Source organism: Calidris pugnax, unplaced genomic scaffold (assembly GCF_001431845.1).
Source record: "Calidris pugnax isolate Ruff unplaced genomic scaffold, ASM143184v1 scaffold14, whole genome shotgun sequence".
Taxonomy (NCBI): Eukaryota; Metazoa; Chordata; class Aves; order Charadriiformes; family Scolopacidae; genus Calidris; species Calidris pugnax.
The window spans coordinates 15,101,548-15,125,734 of record NW_015090793.1 but is presented as its reverse complement, the minus strand read 5'-3'; the positions used below and the strand labels follow the sequence as shown (position 1 = coordinate 15,125,734).

The following is a 24,187-nucleotide window of genomic DNA, read 5'->3' as shown; positions in this document are numbered from 1 at the left end:
GCCCCCCGGGGGTCCCCACGCCCGGCTGCCGGTCCCTGCGCAGGGTGGGTTTGGTGGGGGGGAGCGTGTGTGAGCCTTTCCCAGCCCCTCGGTGGCCCCAGCCCCACTCGCCGCCCCCGGGTCCCGCACCGGGGTATGGAGGAGCTGGGGGATAGAAGCAGCCCCACTCCCCGGCACAGGGATGGGGGTCCAACCCGCAGCCGTGGGGGGGCTCTGGCAGGAGGGTGCCCACGGGATGGGGGTGCATCCCTCTGGGGAGCCCCACAGCAGGAGGTGTGCCGAAATCTCCTCTCACCCATTGGGGTGACCCCAAACTCCCACCCTCTGGGCTGGGATTTTGCTAAAAGGGAGAGGGGTGGCAGCCTGCAGGGGGTCCCCGTGCCCTTGGGCCCCCCAGCCCCTATGCTGTGAGGAAACGAGGACCCCCCCCAGCAGGAGCGTCCATGCTGGGGAATACAGGGTTTGGAGGTCAGCCAAGGGATGCTGTGTGGTCCAGGGACCCCCACGGGGCTGAGCCCCCCTGGCTTGTGCCAGCCTTCAGGTTTGCCCCCATGTGCATGTGCAATGCCCAGACCCCCCCCCTGTCTCGGCACAGGGACAGTGCCTCTGCCACTGGTGTCCAGGATGTCCCTGGGCATGTCACTTAGCTTTCCCCCACGGATGGGGACGTGCAGTACCGAACAAAACACAATCAGCTGGGCTGGGGGACAAGGGAGGGACGGATCCAGGGCTGGTAGATCCAGCCCTCCCCTTGTCCCCCAGCCCAGCATCTGGATCGTTGCACCAGCCCCGTGGCCACCACGCTCCCGTTGATGGCGTCGATGGCGTCGATGGCTGGAGTGGCAAGCTATTTCTAACAGTGTGCTCTCATCCGTCGGGAACCTGCTCATCACCAGGTGCTAATTCGGGGCAAGTTGAGAAATAGGGGCGAGGTATCAGGGGACAAACATCACAAGGTGTCCCCAAGAGGCGAGTGGGATGTCTGCAGCGTCCAGCCAGGGATGTAAGACGAGGAGGTTGCTCTGCCGACGTGACAAATACCCCCGTCACTGCCATCCACTTGGGCGACCTGAAATGTGGCACCCTGGGGACAAATTACCACTCTGGAGCGGCTGACTGCTCCTTGTATGGCTGAAGACCAGGGTCTGCCACCAGACAGGATAAAAATAGCCCGTGGCCAAAGGGCCTGATTCAGGGAGGTGCTGGGCACCCCCCTGGCACAAGGGGATGAAGCCTCAGGTCTTGCCCATGTGGGTTTTGGGGTGTGGGAGATGTTGGTGGAGGTCTGGGGATGCTGCCGGGCATCTGCTGGCACATGGAGGGGCAGCAGACTTGGGCCAGCCCTGTTCTGAGGTAGCAGGAATGGCTCCAGGGGGGCAGCATGGGATGTCGCTGGGGTGTGGGGACATTTGTCCTTACCACCTGTAATGGGAGACTTCCCTGAGCGCAGGAGCCAGGAGTTTCCCTGGTGGCAGCATGGGTCTGGCCCTGCACCATGGTATCACCACAAGGAGCCCCCCAGCTCCGGTGGATTTGCAGTTGCCCCCTCCCTGACCCCCAGCTGTGGATCCCCTTTGGCTTTTGGGGGCGCAGGGATGCCCATGGAGCCCCCGTGCACAGGCAGGGTGAGGACCTGAGCTGTTGGGGACAGCATTTTGGGGGGCCCTGGGTCACTTTGGGGTACAAGAGGTCCTGGCATGGACCCGAGTAATGGTGCAAGTGGGCACAGCCCTGCCCTCAGCTCCAGATCCTGTGGGGTTAACAGGACGGGTGAGAGCAGCCCCGCAAGGTCAGTGAAGGCCATCGAGTGCCCAAGAATGCCACCGACGTGTTGTTACACACTGCCCTGGCCCCAGCTGCCAACGGGGGAATGTCAAACATTGCCTCCCTTGGCACCCTATGTGGTCCCAGCCACGGGGATGCCTCTGTGGGGACAGGGACATGGGGCTGCACGTCCCCCTGCTCTGTCCCCACCAGGGACACAGGGCTGCATGTCCCCTGCCCTGTCCTCAGCTGGGACACTGGAGAGCACGTGCCCTTCAATTTAACCAGCCCCATCTTCCAACGCTCATCCCACCAACCCCACGCCCGTCCGTGTCTCCTCATCTGTGCCTGTATGCCCCTTTCCATCCCTTCTCTCCCCCTTTCCCACCCATATTGCTGCCATTTTGGGGTGGATTTACGCTGGTTTGGGGGTACTGGTGGCACCCAAAGTGCCCCGTCTGGGTCCCATTTTGGAGCCAGAGGAGGAAATTCCAGAGCCCTTTGGACTGGGAGGGGAGAGTTTGTGCTGGGGAGTGGGACATTGGGCATTTTCTGTTTTTTTCACCCATTTCTGTCCACAGGTCACTTCAAACTCTGACAACCGCCTCCCAGCCCCAGAAAAATCTCTTCTCCTCCCAAACTGCTCTCCTGCACCAAGGGCCCAGTGGGATACGCCCCCCCCACCAGCAGCATCACTGCTCACCCCACATGGGGAGGGCAGGGGTGACGCGTCCTGCTGGGCAGGGGTGCCATGAGAGGTGGCACAGAGGGGATGCTGACTTGCCTATGGTCCTTGTTGTGCCCCCCACTCTGTGTTAAATGCAGCTCGGGGCAGGGAAAGGGACTTGGGCAGGAGCAGGACGCAGTCCCGGAGCTCAGCAGTCTCAAGCTCCATCAGTTGCTGTGAATTTTAAGCCTGGTGGGACCACGTTGGGAGACTGCCAGCAGCAGGACTCCCTGTCCTCCCAGCAGCCTGGCTCCCAGTGCCCCAGCTGAGGAGCCGTGCATCAGCTCAGCCGTCTGTAAAGCATCCCGGTGGGGACACATCCCGGGAGCTGCGGGCATGCCCCCGAGCTGGTTGGAGGCACGGGCAGGTGGCCGGAGGCTATCTCCAGCCTCGGCGCCGGCATCACGCAGCGAAGCCCCCCACCTTCCCCAGGGGCTGGCGGCAACCATCTGGGGCGAGGGGGTGACACACGGCCTGGGTACAACAGGGAGGAGGAGCACGGCGAGTCCCCGGGGTTCCTCACGCCTGCTCCGTGCCGTGCCGCAGCAGCTAAAATGTCACCCTTGTCAGGCCTTGCTGTTGAATTAATAAATTAACTGAGCGACCATGGGAGGTGCTTTGACACACGTCCCTGCTCCAGCCCCAAGGCTCTGGCTGGCGAGGGTGCAGCCAGGAACCCGGGAGCAGAAAGCAAAGCCTAGGGGAGGAGGAGCAGACGATGGGGAGGTGGTGGCTCCTCCATGTCCTCGTCCCCAGCAGCTGGGGCAGGACCGAGAGGCAATCCTCTGTTGGCAGAGGACTCAAACGTGAAGGATGCTGCGTGCAGCAAAGCGGAGGGTTTCTGGGTCAGCTCTTCCTTGAGCTTTGCAGGAAACAGCCTGAGTAAGAGGTTGCTTTCCGGAGGTTTCCAGCAGCCCCAGCACTGGTGGGCAGAGCTGCTGCCACGCTGGGGTTGTGCCCCCCTGTCCCCCTGCACAGGCAAGGGCCAGAAGGACCCACTGAGGAGCTGGCTGTGAGAAGGGGCAGGGTGCCATGCTTTGCTCCTCTGTTGAGGGCGCCATCCCTGTTCACCTCCATTTCATTCCTGGGAAAGGAATTTCATTCCTTGGGGAGAGAAGCAGAGGGGGTATCACCACAGCTGGGATCCCTGAGAGATTGTCCTGCCCTGCCCCGTGCCGCTGCGAGTCACGACTCCCATTCCAAAGCTGCCTTTCAATCTTGCCAAGCGCAATATTCTCATTTTATTCCGACAGCCTCATTTACGTGCGTGGCTTCCTCTGTGGGCTCACCATCTCGTTGCCGCGATGCAGCCCTGAGTCCATCCCACCTCCCCAGGCCTTGCCTCGCTTTACCACCCTTTACATTGAGCATTAAAACTCACTCTCCTGAGATTTTTTTTGAAGCTCAGCATCCAAACCGAGCAGAGCACCTGCGGCAGGAGAAGACAGGCTGCGCACGTACAGTCATGGCAAAAATGGATCTTTAAGGGGCAGTCCCGGCGAGGGGGTGAGCGGTAATTTCAAGCCCAGGGATGCCTGGCTGGGAAGGCAGTCCCTAAAGTAGCCAGCCCGGAGCTGTGCAGGATCCCTGCCCGGCTGCAGCTCTGCCGGCTCAGAGGCACCATCTGCCGGGAGAGCTCCCAGCTCCGGCCGGCGGCTCCAACGGGGATGGATGTGCCAGCAGAGCGTGAAGGAAACCTAATTCCCCCAGTAAAGCCCAGCTCCATCCCTGTAGAGAGCAGCAGCTGCAGGGGCTGGGGCAGGCAGCTGCAGAGGGAAGCACAGCGGACAAACACCACCTTCAATCTCCAGCATCCATAAACGCCCCCTGACAGAGGGACAGGGCTGCGCTGCCACCGCTCCGGTCCTTTTGAAGCTGCTTTTAAAACATCTGTTAAGTCCCCACTTGCAGTCAAACAGGATGTGCTTTGAGGGCAAGCAAGTTGTTGGGTTTTTTTGTTCTGAGGCAGGAGAATCTGTGGTCATTTTTGCAGCTTTTTGTGGGTGTTTCTGTTCAGCAGGGAGAGTGCAGGGACCTGAGGAAGCTGCAAGGGGGGTGTGCATGAGGGGGATGTCCTGGTGCCCCCTTCACCCCAGAGGAGGATGGCACAGTGGGGCACGGATCTGGCATGATTCCAGGGTCTGCAGGCTCTTCTCCTGGGACATCTAGGGAGTTGGTCCCACAGGTGATGAGGAAAATGGGGTTGCAGGGTCTGGGGAGGCATGGTCCCAAGTTCAGCTCTTCTAAACGCAGAGCACGGCCACCTCTGGCCTCAGCCACAGCAAGACCAAGAGCTGACAAATCAGTGGGAGGTGCAGGGCTCCTCAACATGGGCTTCCCCTGTCACCTGGGGCTTTCGCAGCTCCAAGGTGTGCAGTATCCATTAACAGTGACCTCCTTGTTGCTGTGATCAACAGGAGCACTCCTTGGGTGATTGTGGTGGTACAGAAAATGATCCAAACTCACCAAGTCATAATATGACTGTGTATCCAAGGCTGCAGCTCTCCCACTCCTCCAACCCCACACCTGGCTCTCCCCACTTTTTTGGGGGGTGTGACACACCTTTCCTACATGGTGTAATGGCAAGAGATTCACCCAGGGTGCTTCGGAGGGAAGTGGCAGACCTGCTCTGTCTCTTCTGTAGGGCCAATGCCTGAATTCCCACTGCCCCCCATAGCCCCACACACTGGACAGAAAGACTGGGCAATCAGTTAATTGTGTCCAATCCATTCCTAGACCTGGCTGCGGGCTGAGACAACCCACACTGTCACGCGGAGCGGGGACAGTTGCCAGATACCGATGTGTCAGGCAAAGAGTATGCGGGGCTCTGCAGCCATCAGCCAGGTCCCAGAGTTCACAGCCTAAAGGACTATTAATACCCGTCAGCCTGGGCAGCCTGGAGAGGGACCAGATCGGATGGAAAACACAGACTTTGGGCAAGGCTTGACAATACGATGGGGATGAGAGAGCAGCCAGGAGCCAAATAATTTTGTCAAGCAGCCAAAAACCTGTCTGAGTGAAGTCCTTCGCATAAGGAGACACTGGCTGCGTTGGCTCCTTCCCAACTCCACGATTTACATCTCTTCTACAAGATGTAGCCAGCACCCTGCATTACACGTGTGCCTGCTCCCCAGCAACAACTGTCTCAGCGTGAGGCTTCAATGACCTGACCTGAAAATGGATTGCAGATCTGAACAATTGTCTCTTCTCGCTTTCTGGCTACACCCCAAAGGTCTTCTCCCTGCACCCCCACAGCCCTCGTGAAATACAGGGTGGTTTGTGGTTTGTGATGAGCTTCAGGGCCAGCACTGGAGAGGGGACTTTGGTTACTGCTGCTGCAGACCCATCTCTCCTGCATGCTGAGCTGCTGGGGTGAGTTCTCTGGCATCTCCCGGAGTTGTTCTGGCAGCAGGTTTTGTGCTTTGGTCATGTATAAATTTCTTGTGAGGACCTTAGTTTGACCCAGGGTAGCACGTCTAAGAGCTAAGAGGCTAAAGACAGTTTGGGATTACTAAGCACCTTTAGAAAGAGCAAGATCCCTTGTCTGTGTTTTAAATATTCAGAAAAAAAAATTATATGCTTGTCAACCATGTAATTTTATGGTTAAAATGACCAAAACATTTCCAAGAGCGAGGCCTGGCCTTGGGCTACTTAGCATTGCATTTGCAAAGAGCAGCTTCGTAGCTTCAGCTGTGGCTCTGAGCACTCTACATCACGCCTGGAACTGAGTCAGGAGCAAAAAAAGTTTGGCAAAGAACCAGTAAACACCTAAAATGAGCTGGATTAAGAGGACTATCCAACATCCCATGGGGATTTCTTCACAGGAGCAAGGTTAAGACCTGATTCTGGCTGAGGCTCTTATGAAACTGTAAGACTTTTATTTCAATCCCCTCGCCTCATGCCCTTTGCATCTCCCATGTTTTGCAACAAATGAGGCAGAGTCCTGTAGCAAACAGGTCCTCCAGGTGCCGAACCCCACTCCCACAGCAGAGCTGCTGGGGCTCCAGTCTCACATCACGTAACCAGAGATCGTGCCCAGGATATGTCGGATAGATCAGGTTTCACAAGCAGCCTAAATGTTTACATTCCCAAAGGTCTTAGTCCTTAATTTGTTTAATTTTACCGTCTTAACGATGCCTTTTAAGACAGCGCTGCTGTAATTGCTACTGGATATTTAGCAAATGAGACTGTGGATGTGATTCCAGCCTTCTCTGCACCTGGACCTTAGCGCGTTTTGACTCAAATTTAATTATTTATTTTCACTGCTATGTTTTACAACTGTCAGGGCAGTGCCACAGACCACTAGCAATGGGAACAAGATGGCATTCAAGCTCCATGTAGGCAGAGGACTCATCTTTCTTTTATAAAGCCTTTGACCCAAATGATTCTTTCCCAACAAGATGTTAAAGTCTCCACAGCAGGTGCTGGGCAGAGTCCACCCTTGGGCTGCTCCTAAAACCACAGTTAACTCTATCAAAGTCCCATGGTCTCAACATAAAAGCTGATCCTGTCTTTTAGTTTACAACAGATTTTCCCTTCCTGAGTACTTTGTTAGGCAAGATTTTTGGGCTGGCCCAAAAATTGCAAAACAGACACAGGCACATAACTCGTAATTTATCTGTAAGTTTGATTCAGAAGTCTAGGAAATATAGCCTCCAACTCTCCAAAACGATCCTAGCTTCTTACTTTCCCTTACTGTGCTGTGGTGGGAGTAAGGAATGCCTGTGGTTTACAGAAGTCACGGGTTGCAAGACTAGATGTCTCTAAGCATGTTTCAAAAGCCAAGAATATGTGGAAGTCTTAACTTTTAAGGGTTACTAGAGTTTCCAAGATTGTGATGTGCTGGAGAGGAACTGAAACAGGTTTGGAGACAAAGACCAGCAAGCTATTTCTGTGTCAGCCCAGCTTTGTCAGAAAATCCAGCCCCAGTGAATCATTTTTTGCTGGATGTATGGAAAGCATCTGCGGGATCTCAAACACGAGGGAGACAAGCGCCCAAGCAACTTCAAAGCAGTACAGCTGGACAGATCTGCACGGCAGCCAGTCCACCGGCACTGCTCAGCCCACTCCCACTCTGCTAAAAAAGAAGCTGAGTGGGTGCCTGCTGTCTGCCACGTTTGCAGCAAGATGCAGCGCTTTCAGCAGCTCCTAAATACGCTCCACCATGCAAGCGAATGGTGTGGTTTAGGGTAAAGCTGGTCACAGGCCTGCTTTATACCATATGTGCTTTGGGGGCAGTCACAGCGACGCAGCAGCAGTGTTTCTGGCTGACTCTGTGGGTAGTTTTGGCATCCACTTTGGTATTTTCAGGAAATAGTGTGGCAGCTCTTAAAGGCAGCTTCTGTCTCCTCAGAGAGAAGCCTGTGACTCTGCGAAGGTGCCGCACGGGCACGAGTGGGAAGGAGCCGAGAGCAGAAGCTCCCTGTGCCAAAACCTTGTAGGGCCACCCAAGGTGACAGAGCTCTTTAGATTTTTCTCTCCAGGTCAGCACTGGCACTGCAAACCATAGCTAATGGGGGAAGACTGCATTTGGGGACACTGACTCACTGTACCCCCAGAGGGAAGTAAGCTGGTTGGAGGTACCAGGTATTGATGGTGCTGCTCTAAAAGGAAACATAATTCCAGACAGCAGCATGGGCAACCCCTGAGTCAGCACCTCAACATTTTAAGCTCTGTGCTAGTTTCCACTGGAAAACTGGGCCAGCTACTGCCTCCCAGTCAAGCCTAGGACACCTTGAAGAGGAACACTGCAGAAAGAATCCACACATTCAGCTGGGGCTGTGCCCAAGGCTGAACGTATGCTGGAGAAATAAGGTGGGAGCCACCTGACATGACAATTCCAGAAGCTCGTGGTCTTGCTGAGGTAGGCTGGGGCAGGGGAGGATGGCTGCTCAGTGCCCTCATCTCCCGTTTCAGTGGGTTGATGCCGTGAAAGATGAAATCAGGACTCAATAGCCGGGATGACTATTAAGCAGGTATCCTTTATTGCAGCGCTGGACGCACAGGGGATCGCTCCTCCAAATGTGCGTGCCACCTGAGACATTTCTCTTGAACTTATACAATGAAGTATTCCCTATTCATAAGGCGCCTATACATATTCATAACTTGTCCCCAAAAGGGCAGTCTTTATTATAATGAGTCTCCGCCTTTAATTCCTCCCAGCTGCTCATGCACAGTGCTTCCTGGTGGTCATGGGCCAGGGTCTCGGGATGAAGGCCATATGTCTTCCTCGCTGTGCACTTTTCACCTTTTGGGATGATCGACTTCTCAAGACAGCTGGGTTCCTTCTTTGAATCCCCTATCTCCCAGCAAGGTTGACATGACTGTTTTACTGCTTCAAGATATCCTTCCAGTAACTCATTAACATACCTTTGGGCCCCCCATTTGTCAGAGATAAGATAACATTGTGCTGGTCTCAGGATTACTCCCTACCTTCTTGTCTTGTCCCTTATCGTAGCCCTGCAGGGGTTGCAGGCCCCTGTTTGTGGTCAGTCAGGCTACATTTGCTAAGTCATACCTGGCTTTATTCTTTAATTCAAGATGCAGGTCAACAACCAGCAGCAGGCAGGGTAGGAAGGGCAGATGCCCGCGTGTTGGCTTTGGGGTGCTGCAGAGCCCAGTGGCCACACCACAGGCGACACTGGGCTTTCAGCAGAACAAGGAGAGGAAAGCAATGAGAACGATGAAGGCTGATAATAGACACAGGGCACAAGAGAGCAAACAACAGCATGTCTACGAGGAACAGAGGGAAACAATGATGTCCAAAGAGACGGGATGCAAACAGAAACATGAAAAAAACTCCAGCCACCCCCTCCAATGTAAAGGAATAACGGCGGCAGCAGCCCTTATGTAGGGTAATCTCCAGCATGCTCTGCGGCAACGGCAGTTGCCCCCCCCGGCCACGGGAGGCGCATGCGCAGTCCCCCCGCCCGCGGGCCCGGGCGGGCGCCTGCACGTGCGCTCTGCGGGTGCGGTGCCCACAGCAGGGCAGCCGCCCTCGGGGGGCTCATTGCGCCTGCGCAGCGACCCGCCGCCTTCTGCGCATGCGCTTCCCCCCCCACCCCTTCGAAGCCGCGCGGTCGCCACGGCAATTACGGGCAGCCGGGTGGCGCCTCGCACGTGCAGTACCTGAATTTGACCACCGGGTGGCGCCAGCGCAGTAACCAAGCCCAAGCCGCGCGGTTGCCATGGCGAGTATGGGCAGCCCGGACGAATTTTTACGACCCGCTCCCCCCCCCCCCCCCCCCCCCCCCGCGACGTTTGCCGAGCTCCGCTCCGCCCGTCGGCGCGCAGGCGCAGTGTCCGTTGTCTCACGCCTCGGGGCTGCATCTCCGCGGCCGCGGCGGAGGTGGCCGGTGCGCTGCAAGCCTGCCTCCGCTCGGTTCGGCGCTAGACGCGACGCAGAGCGGTCCGCGGGGAGGAGCGGCAGAGTGAAGCGAAGCGAAGGGCGGCTGTGAGCAGTGCGGCTCGGCTACGCCCCGCCGGAGGGAGGAGCTCGGCGCCGGCCGCCCCCCGCCCCTGTGTGGCGCAGCGGGGGCTGAGGGGGACGCACAAAATGGCGGCGGGGGGAGGGCGGCCGGGGCTGATGCCGCAGGCTGCGGGGTCGGCGCCCTCCGTCAGTTTCCCACTCAGGCCTGGCACCGCTCGCCTACCGGACCCCTGTGTGTGTGGGGGGGGTGGACGGACGGACGCGGTGTAACGGCCTCGGCGCCTTTCTGCCCGGCTTGCTGCGGGGCGCCTCAGCGCAGCCGGTTGGTAACGGGGTGCTGCGGCTGGGAATGGGCGCTGCAGCGCGTTTGGGCGAGCGGCTGCCGCCCCTTTATTCATTTATTTATTTATTTATGCTACCCGGGAGGGGGGTGTTGGTGTTCAGCGAGCGCGGCGGCAGCGTTGGGTAGCGCAGTGCTGTGGAGCGGCGGTGGGCACGGAGCGGTGGGCACGGAGCGGGTTTCCCCGCCTGCCGGGCGCTGCGGGCACACGGGGACATGCCCTGCCCCAGCCGCCCCGCGTCCGGCTCCAGTTCCTTGCAGTGCGAAAGGCAGGTGAGCAAACAGGCGCTCTTGAAGAGCAGCAGAACGCTTATCTGCATTGCAGCCGGAGCCTTGGCACGCCGACAGTGCCTGCATTGATTTAACGAGTTTGCTAGTACAACGTGTGCTTAATCTCAGCTTTTACACGTTTCTTAAGTTAGGGAAACGCACCGTTTGCTTCCCGATTCTTGCCGATGTTGTGTCTCTGTCCAGCTGTGTTTCGGTGGAAGCTCAAACCTTTAATTAAAATCCACAAATTTAGCATATTACATTGAAACAAAGCTATCTGGCAGTTTGGGAGTAGTGGTTTTGGTTTTAAAGCTGGCCGTTGAATGAAGTAATATTCACTCTGGTTAACTGGAGAGGTTGGTTTTCATCGTCGCATCCTTTGAGAGCTCAGAGTGTAGATAACAGCTTCTGGCACCTCATACTTCTCTGTTGGGGGTAGAAAGGCAGCTTTCTCGTTTCTTCCCTTATGCAACTGGCTTCTTGACTTTGAAGTCATAGTAGTTCATCTGAATTGGTCAAAAGAAGTGAAACAGCAACAAAAATTCTTTTCACTCAAGGCAAAGCGTTTTTGCACAGTAGCATAATCTGGTTTATAGTACTTACCCAGAAACTTCATGTATTTGGAGATCTGACCTTTTTTTTTGAAACTTAAACACATATTGCTTTATATTATATTATAATTATTTTAATACAGTAATGTGATAAAGGTTGTTAATTTTTGAAAACTTAATTTTCTATATGATTATTTTTAAAAGTATTTAATTAACTAATTAAAATGTATTGTGTTTTTACAAAAAACCAGTATTATCCATCCTTGTTTATAGCACAGAGTTGATGTTGAAATGTGCATTTGGTTTTGGTTTAGGCCCTTCTCCCTGGGATGTGATTATTCACTAGACATTTAGAACATTAAATTATAACTGTGTTCTGAGGTCTTCAAGAGGGTGGATGTAAAAGTGAGGTAATTATTTTTGCTATTGACAAGGCACTCCTCAAGGACAAAAAATATCATTAATTGCAGTTTTTTCTGAGTTAAAAAATCATCTGTCAGAACAATCGTGCTGGTTTGAAGGGTGGAGGTCATAAGGGACTAGACAGATCTCTTCTCCAACTTCTATGACAATTGATATAAATGAGTGATGTTTATCCAAGGGTGGGGTTCGAAGTGGTTACAAAACTTGCTGCTCCCTGCTATACTGCTGGATTCCTTTTCTTCCCTTCTGGCTCCCAAGTATCTTGCAGTTTGGTTTTGGGGCTGAGCTCAGTGAAAGCCTGTGCCTCATGTTAGTCCTTACCAAACAAGGAACTCTTCAGTTTATAGAACGGGAAGAACATTGAGACCTTTTTTTTCAGTGTTTCTTATTTGAAGGTAAATAATTTTTTTTTTCTTCTTTGCTGTCAATTTAAGTATTCTGAGTGGAGTTGGGGGATTTTTTTCTTTAGTAACTTTTAGGCAGAAGTATTAGTATTTGCCCGCAATGCTTTTGGGTGCATCTCAACATCGTGTGTGCAGAGCTCCCTATACCTTGGAGCTGTTGCATGCATATAAACGTACTTACTAAACAGATGCTCTAAAGTTTTACATGGAAGGTGAAAATTGAAAAAGACCAATAGATTTCTGCGGCTAATATTCCATGAAGGTGCTGAAATGCACTTTGTGGTCTTGTTTTAAGAATTACTTGCTGAAAGACTTCTGCTGATTTTTTTTTTTTTTTTTTTTTGTGTGTGTGTAGTCTTTTCAGAATATTTTAGTGCATTCTGTTACTGATCAGTACTGGCTCTGGCTGGAATGGAGTTATGTGTCTTCATAGCAGCCTGTGAGCTGTGTTTTGGATTTGTGGCTAAACCAGTGTTGGTCACACATCAGTGTTTTATGTGATGCTGAATAGTGGTTGCACAGTTCAAGGTTTTCCCTCCTGCATCCATGAGAATAGGAAAGAGGTAAGAAGGGTACACAGCTGTGACCTGGGTTGGCTAAAGGGAGATTCCATACCATGTAATGTCGTGTTCAGCAGCAAAAACCTGGGGTAAAAGAAGAAGAAAAGGGTATTTTTGGCTTCTAAGGTGACCGTTGCTTGGAGCATGGCTGGGCACTGGCCTGCCTGTGGGAGGTGGTGAGTAATAATTGCCTTTGGTTTTGTGTTTTTTCGCCCCCTCACCTGCTAGATTGTCCTTGTCTCAAGCCCTGAGTTTTCTCACTTTTGTGCTTGTTTTCTCACTTTTGTGCTTCTTTTCTTCCCCCGTCCTGCTGGGGTGGGGAGTAGTGGTGAGTGGCTCTGTGGGTGTTTGGTTGCTGACTGGCATTGACACACCACAGTCCTTTTTGGAGCTCAGTGAAGGGCATGAGGGGGATCGAGATATAACGACACATTTGATTGGAGTATGCTAGACTGAGTTTATTGCTGGTTAGCTGTAGGGCTTTGAAATGGCAGCTTTCAGACTTTGCTGTTTACTGTGTTGTTTTGTTTTGCATGGGAAACCTATGATAAAAGCAGTGCTTTGAGCCTGGTCTGGTATTTGGCCTCTCTGTTGCTGTCGTCCCAGTACTCTGGAACTATCCCCTGGAGACAAACAGCAATTACACCTTCCTTCTCTCCTCTGGGACAGATCCTGCCAACCTTGTTGCTATGACCCCTCAGATTCTTGAACATCTTGGCATAACTGGAAGATTCATAGTGGTGTGTACTATGAACCTGGTTTTGATTTTGACTGTTATTTGTAATGTGGCAGTGATTATACCAGTGCCCACACATGCTGCCGCCTCTGATAGGCACTCATCAGGCACTGATCCCAATTCATATCTTGGTGAATCCTCCAGTAACCACGTGGCTGGGGATGGCAGGCAGGAACATGCCCTAAGGCAGCTGGCTCCTGGGTGGCACAGGGTGTGGAAGAACTTGGAAGAGCCGCTTTCACCTCCGATAGCCTGGCATTTTTTGCCTGAACAGGCATATAATCCTGCTGAAATGGAAGACTCCCTGAAGGAGGGATGCCTTGTGTATGTCAAAAAGAAAGAGCTGCTTCTAATGAAGTTCTGGGACCTGGCCTACACTTATCAGGCCTGCATTCAGCACCCTCAAAGGAACTGGAGGGACCCTGGATCTGAGGGTATACAAATGGACACTGTGGCTAAACCAGAGACTCAAGGCAGGCATCTCTTGTTGAAGGTGGGGTATCCTTTCAAAGATGATCTAGTTGACTACAGAGGCAAGTGCACCACCTTGTCTGTTATCTGAAGGAAGCAGTAGATATGATTTGCAGCGACATGGACAGCAGCCAGGTTTCCAGAGATCCGGACAACATCCAGTGCACAGGGGCTGTGTCAGAGGTTACTTTTGGACATGCTGGTGTTGTACAGCAGCGCCTGGGTAATGGTGGGCCGGCCGGAGATATCAAGGCACTGGAGCTGGCGGGACAGTTTCTCCACAGCCAATGATTCGAAGAGAATCTCTTCCTCCTCGCTCCGACGGGCTGGAGTCTCAGCTGTGAAGGATGCCATAGAGTCAACCTTTCCCAGTCCAGGGGAAAGGGACATGCAGGCACATGTCACGTTTCTACTGATTCCATCTGTGCAGCTGTGAGGACCACGTGTGGAAGTGGTGTGGTGTGCCATCTCAGACCTAGATAGTGCGTTTGTGAATTGTGGGGGAAAACAGCTAAAAAGCATACATCTAGGAGGCTTACTGTTCTGTTTGATGTCAAGCAATTCCCCAGATGCAGTAGAAGGACTGAGGGTGCCTCTCCTCCTGATCTTGATGAAGGGACATCTGGTCTGCTATAGCAAGAGTCAGATAGTTAATGCTCTGTCCAGGAATAGGGTGGCTTTGTCTCTGACCAGGCAGATACTGTGGACTGATACAGGCAGCACTGGAACAGGGTGGAGACCCTGAACACCCACCATACACTGACAACATCATTTTGTTGGGCAACACATTGGAGGAAGTGTTTGAAAAGGGAAAAGAATAATCCATATCCTTCCGAAGGCTGGTTTTGCTGCATAATAAAGTGAGACGAAGGACCTGTAAGAGAGATCCAGTTCTTGGGGCTGAAGTGGAAGGATGGACGTTGTCACATCCCTATGGATATGGTCAATAATATAACAGCCATGTCCCCACCAGCTAACAAAAGAATGCAGCAGCTTTTCTAGGTGTTGCAGGTTTCTGGAGAATGTGTGTTCTGGGTTGCAGTCAGCTTGCATGTCCTCTTTGTTGAGTAACTCGAAAGGAGAAGTCTTTCAAGTGGAGCCTTGCAGCAGTGCTTTGAACAGGAGACAGTTGGTGTGGCTGCCCTTGGGCCACGCAGATAGGACCAGCTGCGAAGAGCGTGCTCTGCACCACAGCCAGGGAGCACAGCCTCTCTGGGAGCCTTGGGCAGAAAAACCCTGGGGAGACCTGAGACCACCTCCAGGGTTTGGGAATATTTCACTGAATTAAGTGGTACTGGCTCTGGCTGGGATGGAGCGTGGTGCTGTGTTTTGGACGTGTGGCTAAACCAGTGTAGGTAAGCACCGGTTTTTTTGCTATTGCTGGGCAGTGCTTGCACAGCATCAAGGCTTTCTTCCCTGCTTCTCTTCCCCAAGAAGCAGGCTGGGGGTAGGCAAGAGGCTGAGAGGGGACACAGCTGGAACAGCCAACCTAAATTGGCCAAAAGATGTTCCATACTGTGTACTTCTTGGCAATAAAAACTGTGGTAGAAGAAGAAGAAAAGGGTGGTTTTGTCTTCCAAGGTCCTGTGTTTTTTGAGCCTGGCTCTGAGCATTCATCTGCCAGTAGAAGGAGGCGAGTGACTGACTGCCTTTGCTTTGCTCATGGTTGTTTCCTCCCTGCTTCTGGAGTGGTGTTTAAAGACTGTCAGACTGTATTTATTTTAACCCATGGGCTTTTCTTGCTTTTGCTCTTCCTATTCTCTTCCTGTCCAGCTGGGTTGGGGAGGTGGTGGGAGTGAGCAAGTGGCCGAGTGCTTGGCTGCTGGCTGGGGTCAGCCCACCACATAAGTATATATTGTATTTTGTTTACATTTAGGGAACTTTAGCTTCCTTTTTTTCTAGGTGCTTTTATATTTAAAGTAGTAGTGGTTTTTGCCAGCGTCTTACTAATGCTTAACAATGTCAGTTTTATGTTTAGCTCACTGACTTGCTCATTTTGCGCATCAAGTTTACGTAATGAGTTTATATACTCTCACACATGGAGCTCAATTCCAGTTTTCACTGGAGTTAGCAGTGGGGCAGAACTCAAAGGCAGTTGCTTGAATTGGAGTGCTCTGACCTGTCTGGTGGTGCCTGTGTAGTTTTGAAGATAGGAAATGGTGCGGTTGTTCTCTGTCACTGAATTCAGCCTCGGCAGCAAGAACAATTATTACTGACCGCAAGGAGGGGGAGCATTCAGTAGTTGCTTTTGTAGCCAGGCAGTGATAAACATCTTAGTTAACTGTCTTTTAACAGTGGCCTGCTCAAGCCCTAGGACTTTTTTTTTTTTTCAATACTGCCAAAGATGAAAATATAGGAGTAAATTACAAGTTAGTGCTTCAGATTCCCACAGTCCTGTTCTTGAATTTGTTCTGTCAGTTAATTTTGGTTTTTTGGGAGGTGCTTGTTTGGTATTGATAAGGCATGTAATAGGATGCACATAATAAAATTATATTTGTTTCAAATGGAAGTAGTCTATTTAATAAGGTTTTTTTTGTAGATTTGAAGGAAAGCAAGGAAGAAAACGTCTGGTTTGGTTATTTTCAAGCTGTCCTAATGGGTGTAATTAATTTGATTTTTCTAGGGGAGAAGTCTGACTTAACATCAAACTTGAATTTCTCACACTTGAGGTCTGGAATTGATGTTGCTTCTTCAGATGTAGTTGGACCAGCAGGAATGGAGGGGTCTGATTTAGATGCAGTTTAATGCTTTATGTCCTACTGAGCTGGACTTCCAAGGAGATCAAGGTGTTCTGGGTATGGCTTGCTTTAGTTTATTTTCCTTCTGTTGGTGCCTTGGTGCTAACCTATGCTTTACTCTTCAGATTGTGTGAAGTAGTTATCATTTTGTTCTGGCTCTGGCTGGGGTGGAGTTAACTGGTTGGACTCTCACCAGTGTTTTGGCTGCTTCTGGATAGTGCTTGAACAGTGTCCAGGCTTTTTCTTTTTCCTGCTCTGTCCCCCTGCACTCCTGAGAGTAGGCTGGTGTGGGCAAGAGGCTGGGAGGGGCCACAGCTGGGACAGCCAACCCAAATCCACCAAAAGGTTCTTCCATACCGTGTAAAGTTATGCTCCGCTGTATAAGCAGGGTGGAGGAAGAAAGAGGAGGCTTTTGGCTTCCAAGGTGGTTGCTGGTTGGAGCCTGGCTGGGCACTGGTCTGCCTGCGGGAGGTGGTGAGTGGTAGCCTTCGCTTGGCTCTCCCCATTTCACTTTTCATACCGTCTCTATCTCATACCATGAGCTTTATCACTTTTCCTCTCCCTGTCCTGCTGGGGAGGGAGCATGTGAGTGCTTGGCTGATGCCGTCCTCAGCCTTCTGCACATTTGAAGTCATATTGCTGTCAGTGAAAACACTGTGATCCTTCTGGGGTTCCCAGGTTTGCCATTTTTGTGGCCTAAAAATGTTGGCTGTGGATGAATATTTGATTAGCCATAGTACTGGTGTCTGCAGTGTGCCTGGGTTCCCAATGTGTCATTATATTGAAATGCAATCTTTACTTGACAGCTCTGCAATTAGCACATATCCAGAAAATTCAGTACCATTTATAGAGACAAATCGGGTAACACATTCTCTTGTGACTGGAGAAAGTAGCTTCCTCGTTCTTATGAGGTCTCATTGCCAAACCTGTAATTTAAGCCTCCCGTTTTGTTTGTGATTGATTTTTGTATTGCTTTTGTGTTGTTTTTGTTGATAGACAGTGGACCACTGAAACAGTACAGCTTCAAGATAGAGGTAACATTTTTATTTCATCTTGAACACTAAGAGTTTGAACTCGGCAGTATTGCTGGTCAGTGCTACGTTTCCTTTTTTCCTCTTGTGGGACTTTTTTTCGTATTTGCTTCAAATCTGCTAGTACCTACTGCTTTTGTTAATTTCTGTACCTGTAAGAGACAGGAGTTTTCTGCATGTTTTTATTGGCTTGCCTCCAGATTGGTTTAGTGAATGTTAAGCTTTGTTGACATCCCTCTTTGGGTCGCTTTAGTTGGGTAGCTTTAGCCTTACACAGAGGGGTTCTGCAAGTAGGCTGGAGAGACTTTAAAGATGCAAAACAATTATTTGTTGCTAAACATGTACTGAGCTTGGTAGGATTTACCAGACTGCTAGTCTAAGCATTAGCATGCTCACTGCTCCCAGCAGGACAACCAAAGGGTATTTGCTGACTAGATGGGCATCTGGAAGAGAGGGCCTTGCTGCTCCCTGAAAGGGCTCCTCAGTGTTGTTCGGTTGCTGTCATACACTGATGTCATCCACCCGTCAACACTGCCTCCCTTTTCTTTTTCCTTTAGGATTTTTTTTTTTAAGATTCTCAGTTGATGTCTTTACTATTGAATCCTTCAACTGCAAATGGCATCTGTACGTCTTGCCTGTAATCATGTCCCCCTGTCTTTTTTTAACTCTCTACAGGCTTTATCAGAACTCTTCCCTGCAACTCTAGTAGTTATCTCAGCAGCCTGGCCAAGGTTGTGTAGCTGGGCTGCACCAGAGTCGGACCGTGGATCCTTGAAATGCAGGCAGCTGGACCTGTGGGAAGGGAGGAAGGTTATAGGGAGAGAGGGTGAAAGCTTATTCTGGCACCGGGAAGGGGCAAGATCATCCCTTACTCACCATGTGAACAAACGTAGCCGTTAACACTCTCCAGTGTGTATGCAAGTAGCCAGAACTTTTCATTTATTCATCTGTATTGGGAAGCTTGGCAAAATGGACTGGTGAAGTTGAACAGAAAGCAAGAAAGGTATAATTTGGCTTTTCTGTGATACTCTGAAATTTTAAGTTTCAAGGACTAACTTTTCCAGGAGTCGGGTAAGCACAATGGTCTTTGGGGAATTCCACTTATTTTTCATTTGCTTATGATGAAGTATCAGCAGGGCGCATGGTCACTGCTGTAAGACTAGTCAGGATGTCACCGCACCAGAAAAAGCTGTCTAGAGGATCACAGACAAACTCCAAACAAAGCTTCTTTTGAATAGGAAGGTGAGAATCTAGCCTTAAATGTCCAGACCATTGTTAGCTTAACCTTGGCATCACTTTATCTTTCAACTGTCATTTCCAGCATTTCTTTTTGAAAAGGTCAGTCATGAGAGTCAGCTGATTAAGGCTTCACTGCACACTTGCTGCTGTGCAACACAGAAGAGAATTTGAGCATACAACTTCCATGGGGAGGAATGAAGTTTAGATGTTTTGCCTCTATTTCCTACGACTTCAGATGTAGACAGGGCCAGGCAGTGAGGAAACTAATGTCTTAGATGTGCTCAAATATATTTGCGTTCTTGTGGGTCCGAGTAAAGTCCTTGGTGGTCTCACTGCAGATAGTTTCAGAGTCATTAAGAGCTGTACAGCACAAATATGGATTTCTTTTAAAACCTTGGCTTTAAGGTTACTGCATGCTTTTGTTTGGAATTCTTTCATGAACTAGCCTTTTGATCACAGAAATCACAAAACTGTCTTTTGTATTTCTTAAATTATTAATGTTGATGGAGAACCTAATAGTTTTCCTTTAAGAGATAAATTCTTAGTATCTGTTCTTTTATTTTCATGACCCAGGAAGGTAGTTTTAAATGCTAGTGCCATGTCTCTTCTGTTTAGCTGAAGAGACTGTCCTTGGTGTGTGTCTTCCAACATCACAGTGGCTGAGAAAGTAGCTCTCATGGTCCTGTTTGTTAAGGAGCATCCACACCTGAGACTGTTTGTTTGTTTTTTACCTTTTTTGGAGGGTAAGTTAGCAGGCCCAGTATTAGCATGTCCTGAACAGATTGCACCATTTTGTTTGTTGATTCTGGGAAAAGTCTCTATTTCACTATATTGCATAATTAACGTCAGGTAAAAATAACATGACAACCTTTAGTCTGTTAACTGAAGAAAGTTTCAGGACTTAGGAGAAAGTACATTAACTTGTAGGCACGGTCTGGTTACTATTTAACACAGGATTTGACTTCTTCAGTAAGGTTATGTTTTTGGTATCCAAAATGGTAGATGTTTTTTCTTCATTTTGGAGTACTGTTGCTAAAACAAAGTGTAAGTATGTGTAAGTTATCTTCAATTTTAGTTTTGGATATTCACTGAAAAGCAAAAGAAATTTAATCTGGTTTGCTTTCAAATAGATTATTCCAGTAGCACACTTTGGCATAAAGTGAGTATATACCTGTATTCCCTGGTGAACAGGACTGTGTACCTTAAGAGTTTACTGCCACGATGGCTTTAAAAATTGTTGTGAAACAGAAGGCATCTCATTGTGGCATTCTGCTACGGGCCTCGTCGTGCAATAGGTTGGTTGGCTTTTTCTACCTGCTGGTTCTGAGATGTGACTGGGCTGTTGGTGTGCCAGCTCTGAGAAGAGGTTTGTAAAAGCATACGACTTGCGGCATTTGCTCAGGATACTGGTCACGGTGTGCTGGTGATTGGGTGGTCTGCACTGCCTGGAAATCTCCAATTGAGTGGTAAAAGTTCTTCCCACTGAAATTCTGGTTTGCTCCTGAATAGATACCGTGGGAGATTCCCAGTCCGCTGAATTAATGTTCAGTTCGCAAGCCAGCGTGTTTATTTTTAACTTGTGCTCTACTAATATATTCATGCTTGTTCTTGCTATGGGTGGCTTTGATACTGTTCTCTTTCCAGCTACTTTCCAAATTAATGTGCCGAGAGGTTTTTTTGCCCCTGAGTGATGAGAGTTCCAGAGAGAAGCAAAACTGAAAGGCAAGAGATTATTTTGTGGCTGTTTGCTTAATAGTCTGTTTTGAAACTTGGCCTAACACGCAGTTACCATTTAAATCTGATTTAATTTGTTGAGGCAGGAGGCATATTGGGTAATGAGTCCTGCATAGGAGGCTGGAATTCTGGGATGGTTGTCTGGTGGGAATCTTTTTATTATGGCTTCCTATGTTTTTGTAATAAAGAAGAGATAGGATAAATGTTTCTGTAGCTACTGTTTCTTCTTGGACTGATTTCAGTTACAATTAAATAATTGCTAAGAGAACTTAAAAAGAATGCTTAACATACTCATAGTAACAAGTTACAGGAATTAATCTGTAAAATCTGAGTCTCCTGCAGCTTGTACAGGGCTTACCTCTCCCAAGCTATAGCTGCATGTGACTTATTTTTTGAGTTGTGGTTGTCAAGCTTCAGAATTTAAGTCCTTACAGACAAGCATGAGAGAGGCACCTCCATTTACTTGAAAAACTTTGTTTCGAGTCAAATTAAGTGAGATTTGAAAACAAAACCTGTGATGGAGTTAGTGTTGATGAGACAAGAACCTCAACACTGCAGAAATACAGCATGCAAATTCAGAAACAACTAGGAATGTCTGCAATGCTTATTAAAGTTATGCTTAGTGAAAATCTGCTAATAAAACTCAATCAGACCTAATGTACTGCTGCAAGAAGAATGAAAACAGGAGGTTATCCAGTTTTGAGAGACGGCAGACTGACAAGGGATGGAGTGAGGACTTCTTGGGATCCTTCTGTCTGTGCTGATTCTGCGATTCTGGAGTGCAGACAGAGCTGGGCATGTGAGGCACCTTGCTTTGAGTATGCTACAAGAACATATTTCCAAAAGTCTGTGGCATTTCATTTTTTGTTAGTGTGAACATCACTTTGTCTTATTCTACCTGTATTTGTACATTCTTTTACTGCCGTACAGGATTGAATTCTTAGTGTTTGCAGCTGAAATAAAAGCTGGCAGTTTCCATTGCCATTGTGCTTATTTTTTTAATGCTTGTATGTAGATGGTTTCAGTTTCTGTATGATTTTACACCTTTCTGTTTAAAGTTGTTTCAATATAAAATCTTGCCTTTAAAATCTGGGAAATGGAAATTTGCGAACCACAAAATTCAAATATTGTCACACCCTTTGAATACTTTCAGGGTATAGTAGTTTACTCATGAGAGTGACCATGGGCGTAACCCTCCTGAAAACTGTTCTGCTGTCTTCAGATCAATTCCACAGTGACTTGACATCCAACTTGTAACTGTTTTGAATTCTCTACATAATGTTTTCACTTACAATTCATATCTCATAAACATTAGGAGAGAGTTTTAATGTTTTGGCTTATTGCTCATAAAATAATTCTAATTGTAAATAAGTCCAAACTATGTTGTCATTAAGAATTGAAACAGCAAGTTTTAGAAAATACTGTTGAAAGTGTATTATCAGTAGGTACGTTGTTTGTGACATTGAACTTGTTGGGTAAAGCTCATTTACTTAATTTTCTGTTACCTGTTCACTGCATATTAAGATTTTATGCAGTGGAAGAAAATATTTTTGTTCAACAGAATTTCAAAATCTAAAATACCATTTAAACTGTCATCAAAGTACTGTTTTGTGACTTCAGTTGTTTTTCTCACCGGTTATAGAATCCACTGTGTAAAGTAGGTGAAAAGATAAAATAATCTAATACTTGTCTTTTAACTTTCAGCTTTGTGTTATTCTTGGAAAGTTTCGCACCACTTGTGAATTCCTTGAACCTTGGCATTGCAAGCCCACTTCTGTTGGGCCCTCCTCCTTTACAGCTTGCACAAATTAAGACACAGTTGGCTCTTCAGCAATTGACCTCAGTTGCTACCAACAGTTCTGCACCTCCTTATGCTTGGTTAAATCAAGCATTTCTGAAAAGCACAATGTTTAGCCCTAGAGGAACTTTACCTCAGAGGCCGAGAGGACCTAATCCATCTGGCACAAAGCCTCCAGGATCCTTTAGGGGAGGAGGTGCAGCAGGTCTTCAGAGAAAGCCTGCGCCTGGAACACCTCAAGGAATGTCACAAAGATTTTCGGGACAGGAAACGTTTCAGTGGACGGGTTCACAGAGGATAAATGTTCGGGTAACTCTGCACAGGGCTGATCCAAGGCAGGTAAAAGCAAAGACGAACATACACCAGGAGCAGAAGGGAGAACCACGCACAAGTCACTGGGATAACAGCCCGTGCTCTGCTGGAACAACTGGGCAAAAGCCATCTACCTCAGCACGGATCACAGAGCAGAATTCAAATGCCCAGAACCGCTACACACCAGAAAGCGCTTCCAGTATTTTAGCGAGTTTCGGGCTGTCTAATGAAGATTTGGAGGAACTCAGTCGCTATCCGGATGATCAGTTAACTCCTGAAAACATGCCGCTAATCTTGAGAGAAATACGGATTCGTAAGATGGGTCATTCTTTATCTGGTTTACATTCTCAGAGCAGAGCAGAAGAAACGGTTGGTGGTACGAGTGGTGCAGCAGTCAAGAGTAAAGTGATTGATTATGGGCACGCGAGCAAATACGGTTACACTGAAGATCCTCTTGAAGTGCATCCTTATAATCCTGAAGTGCTGACTGAAGAACCTCTCGAAGCACATGTCTATAATCCTGAAGCATCAAGCGGAGAGAACAGGGAAGACTTCCAACGGGAGCAGAATATGTCAATGGGTGTCCCACCATCTAGCGTGACCTGTAATCCAGTGTTTCCAGCTGAAGATTTAATAAAACCAATGGGGTTCCAGAATGAATCATCAAATACTCGACCATTTTTTCCAGCTGAGACTCCAGGAAAGGTGTCTGGATTGTGTGCAACACCCCCTGGACTCCCTGTGGTGAAATCTGTTTCCCAGCCTGCAGTACCGCCTGTCATGCTACCCATGATGCCACCTATAATGCCACCCTTGACACAGCCCATGATGCCACCTGCCATGCCGCCTCTTGTCCAGCAGTCTGTGACCCAGCACGTGATGCCACCAATAACCCACCCACCCTTTTCACCTGAACTTCTTGCAGTTTTAAGTCAGCAGGACCGAATTCAGCATGAGTCTGGGACAAGCCAGTGTTCTAATGCCCAGAGTGGCTCAGGAGCAGGACAGAAACCTGTACAGACGCAGGCTGAGGGGCCGGTTAGATCTCCTTTTGGTATTGTGAAAGCATCGTGGCTTCCTGCATTTCTGCAGTCTGATACCCAGAAGATAAAAAGATTGCCCACTCCGTCAATGATGAATGACTACTATGCTACATCTCCAAGAATATTTCCACATATGTGTTCTCTGTGTAACATTGAATGCACTCGTATGAAGGTGAGTGTCTTTCAAAGATTATTGCATAAACTTGTACTCGGCATCTTACCTGTTGCACTGTTTTATGAACTAATTTTTTACTGTGCATTAAATGAATTGTGATGCTGTTCGCCAGTCTGAGCACTCACATGCAAATTTCAAAATGCTAGAAATAGTGCTAGTAAATTATTGTAACTGCTGCACAGTGTGTTTTGTTTCAAATTGCATTTCAAAGTTGCCATACACGTTGATTTTTTTTTTTAAAATTAAAAATTATTTGTCTTCTACAGTGCGTTTCAAATGACAAAACAAACACTTTATCAGTGGAGTAAAATACTAACATCATCTGGGTGACTAAATTATGAGCAAAAATTGTATGCTGAGTCTCAGTAGGGTAGATGTTCATGTATTCAGTCCCCTTCCGCAAAGTCTGCATTAAAACAAAGCAGTCTATTTATCTGCAAAA

At 49.0% G+C, this 24,187-nt stretch overlaps 1 protein-coding gene across 3 annotated transcripts in view; it reads left to right on the top strand.

Moving 5' to 3' along the window:
• Positions 1-401: 401 nt before the first annotated feature.
• The window catches only part of ZNF638 (zinc finger protein 638), a 61,335-nt gene continuing 37,549 nt past the window's right edge, over positions 402-24,187 (top strand). For 2 of the 3 annotated variants that reach the window (XM_014966812.1, XM_014966810.1), the window contains exons 1-2: positions 404-896; positions 22,122-23,742. In XM_014966812.1, the coding sequence (XP_014822298.1) occupies positions 22,324-23,742 (1,419 nt within the window). In that variant the 5' untranslated portion in view covers positions 404-896; positions 22,122-22,323. Of the gene's footprint in view, positions 897-22,121; positions 23,743-24,187 lie in introns of all 3 variants that reach the window. The other variant, XM_014966811.1, reaches the window with a different exon arrangement.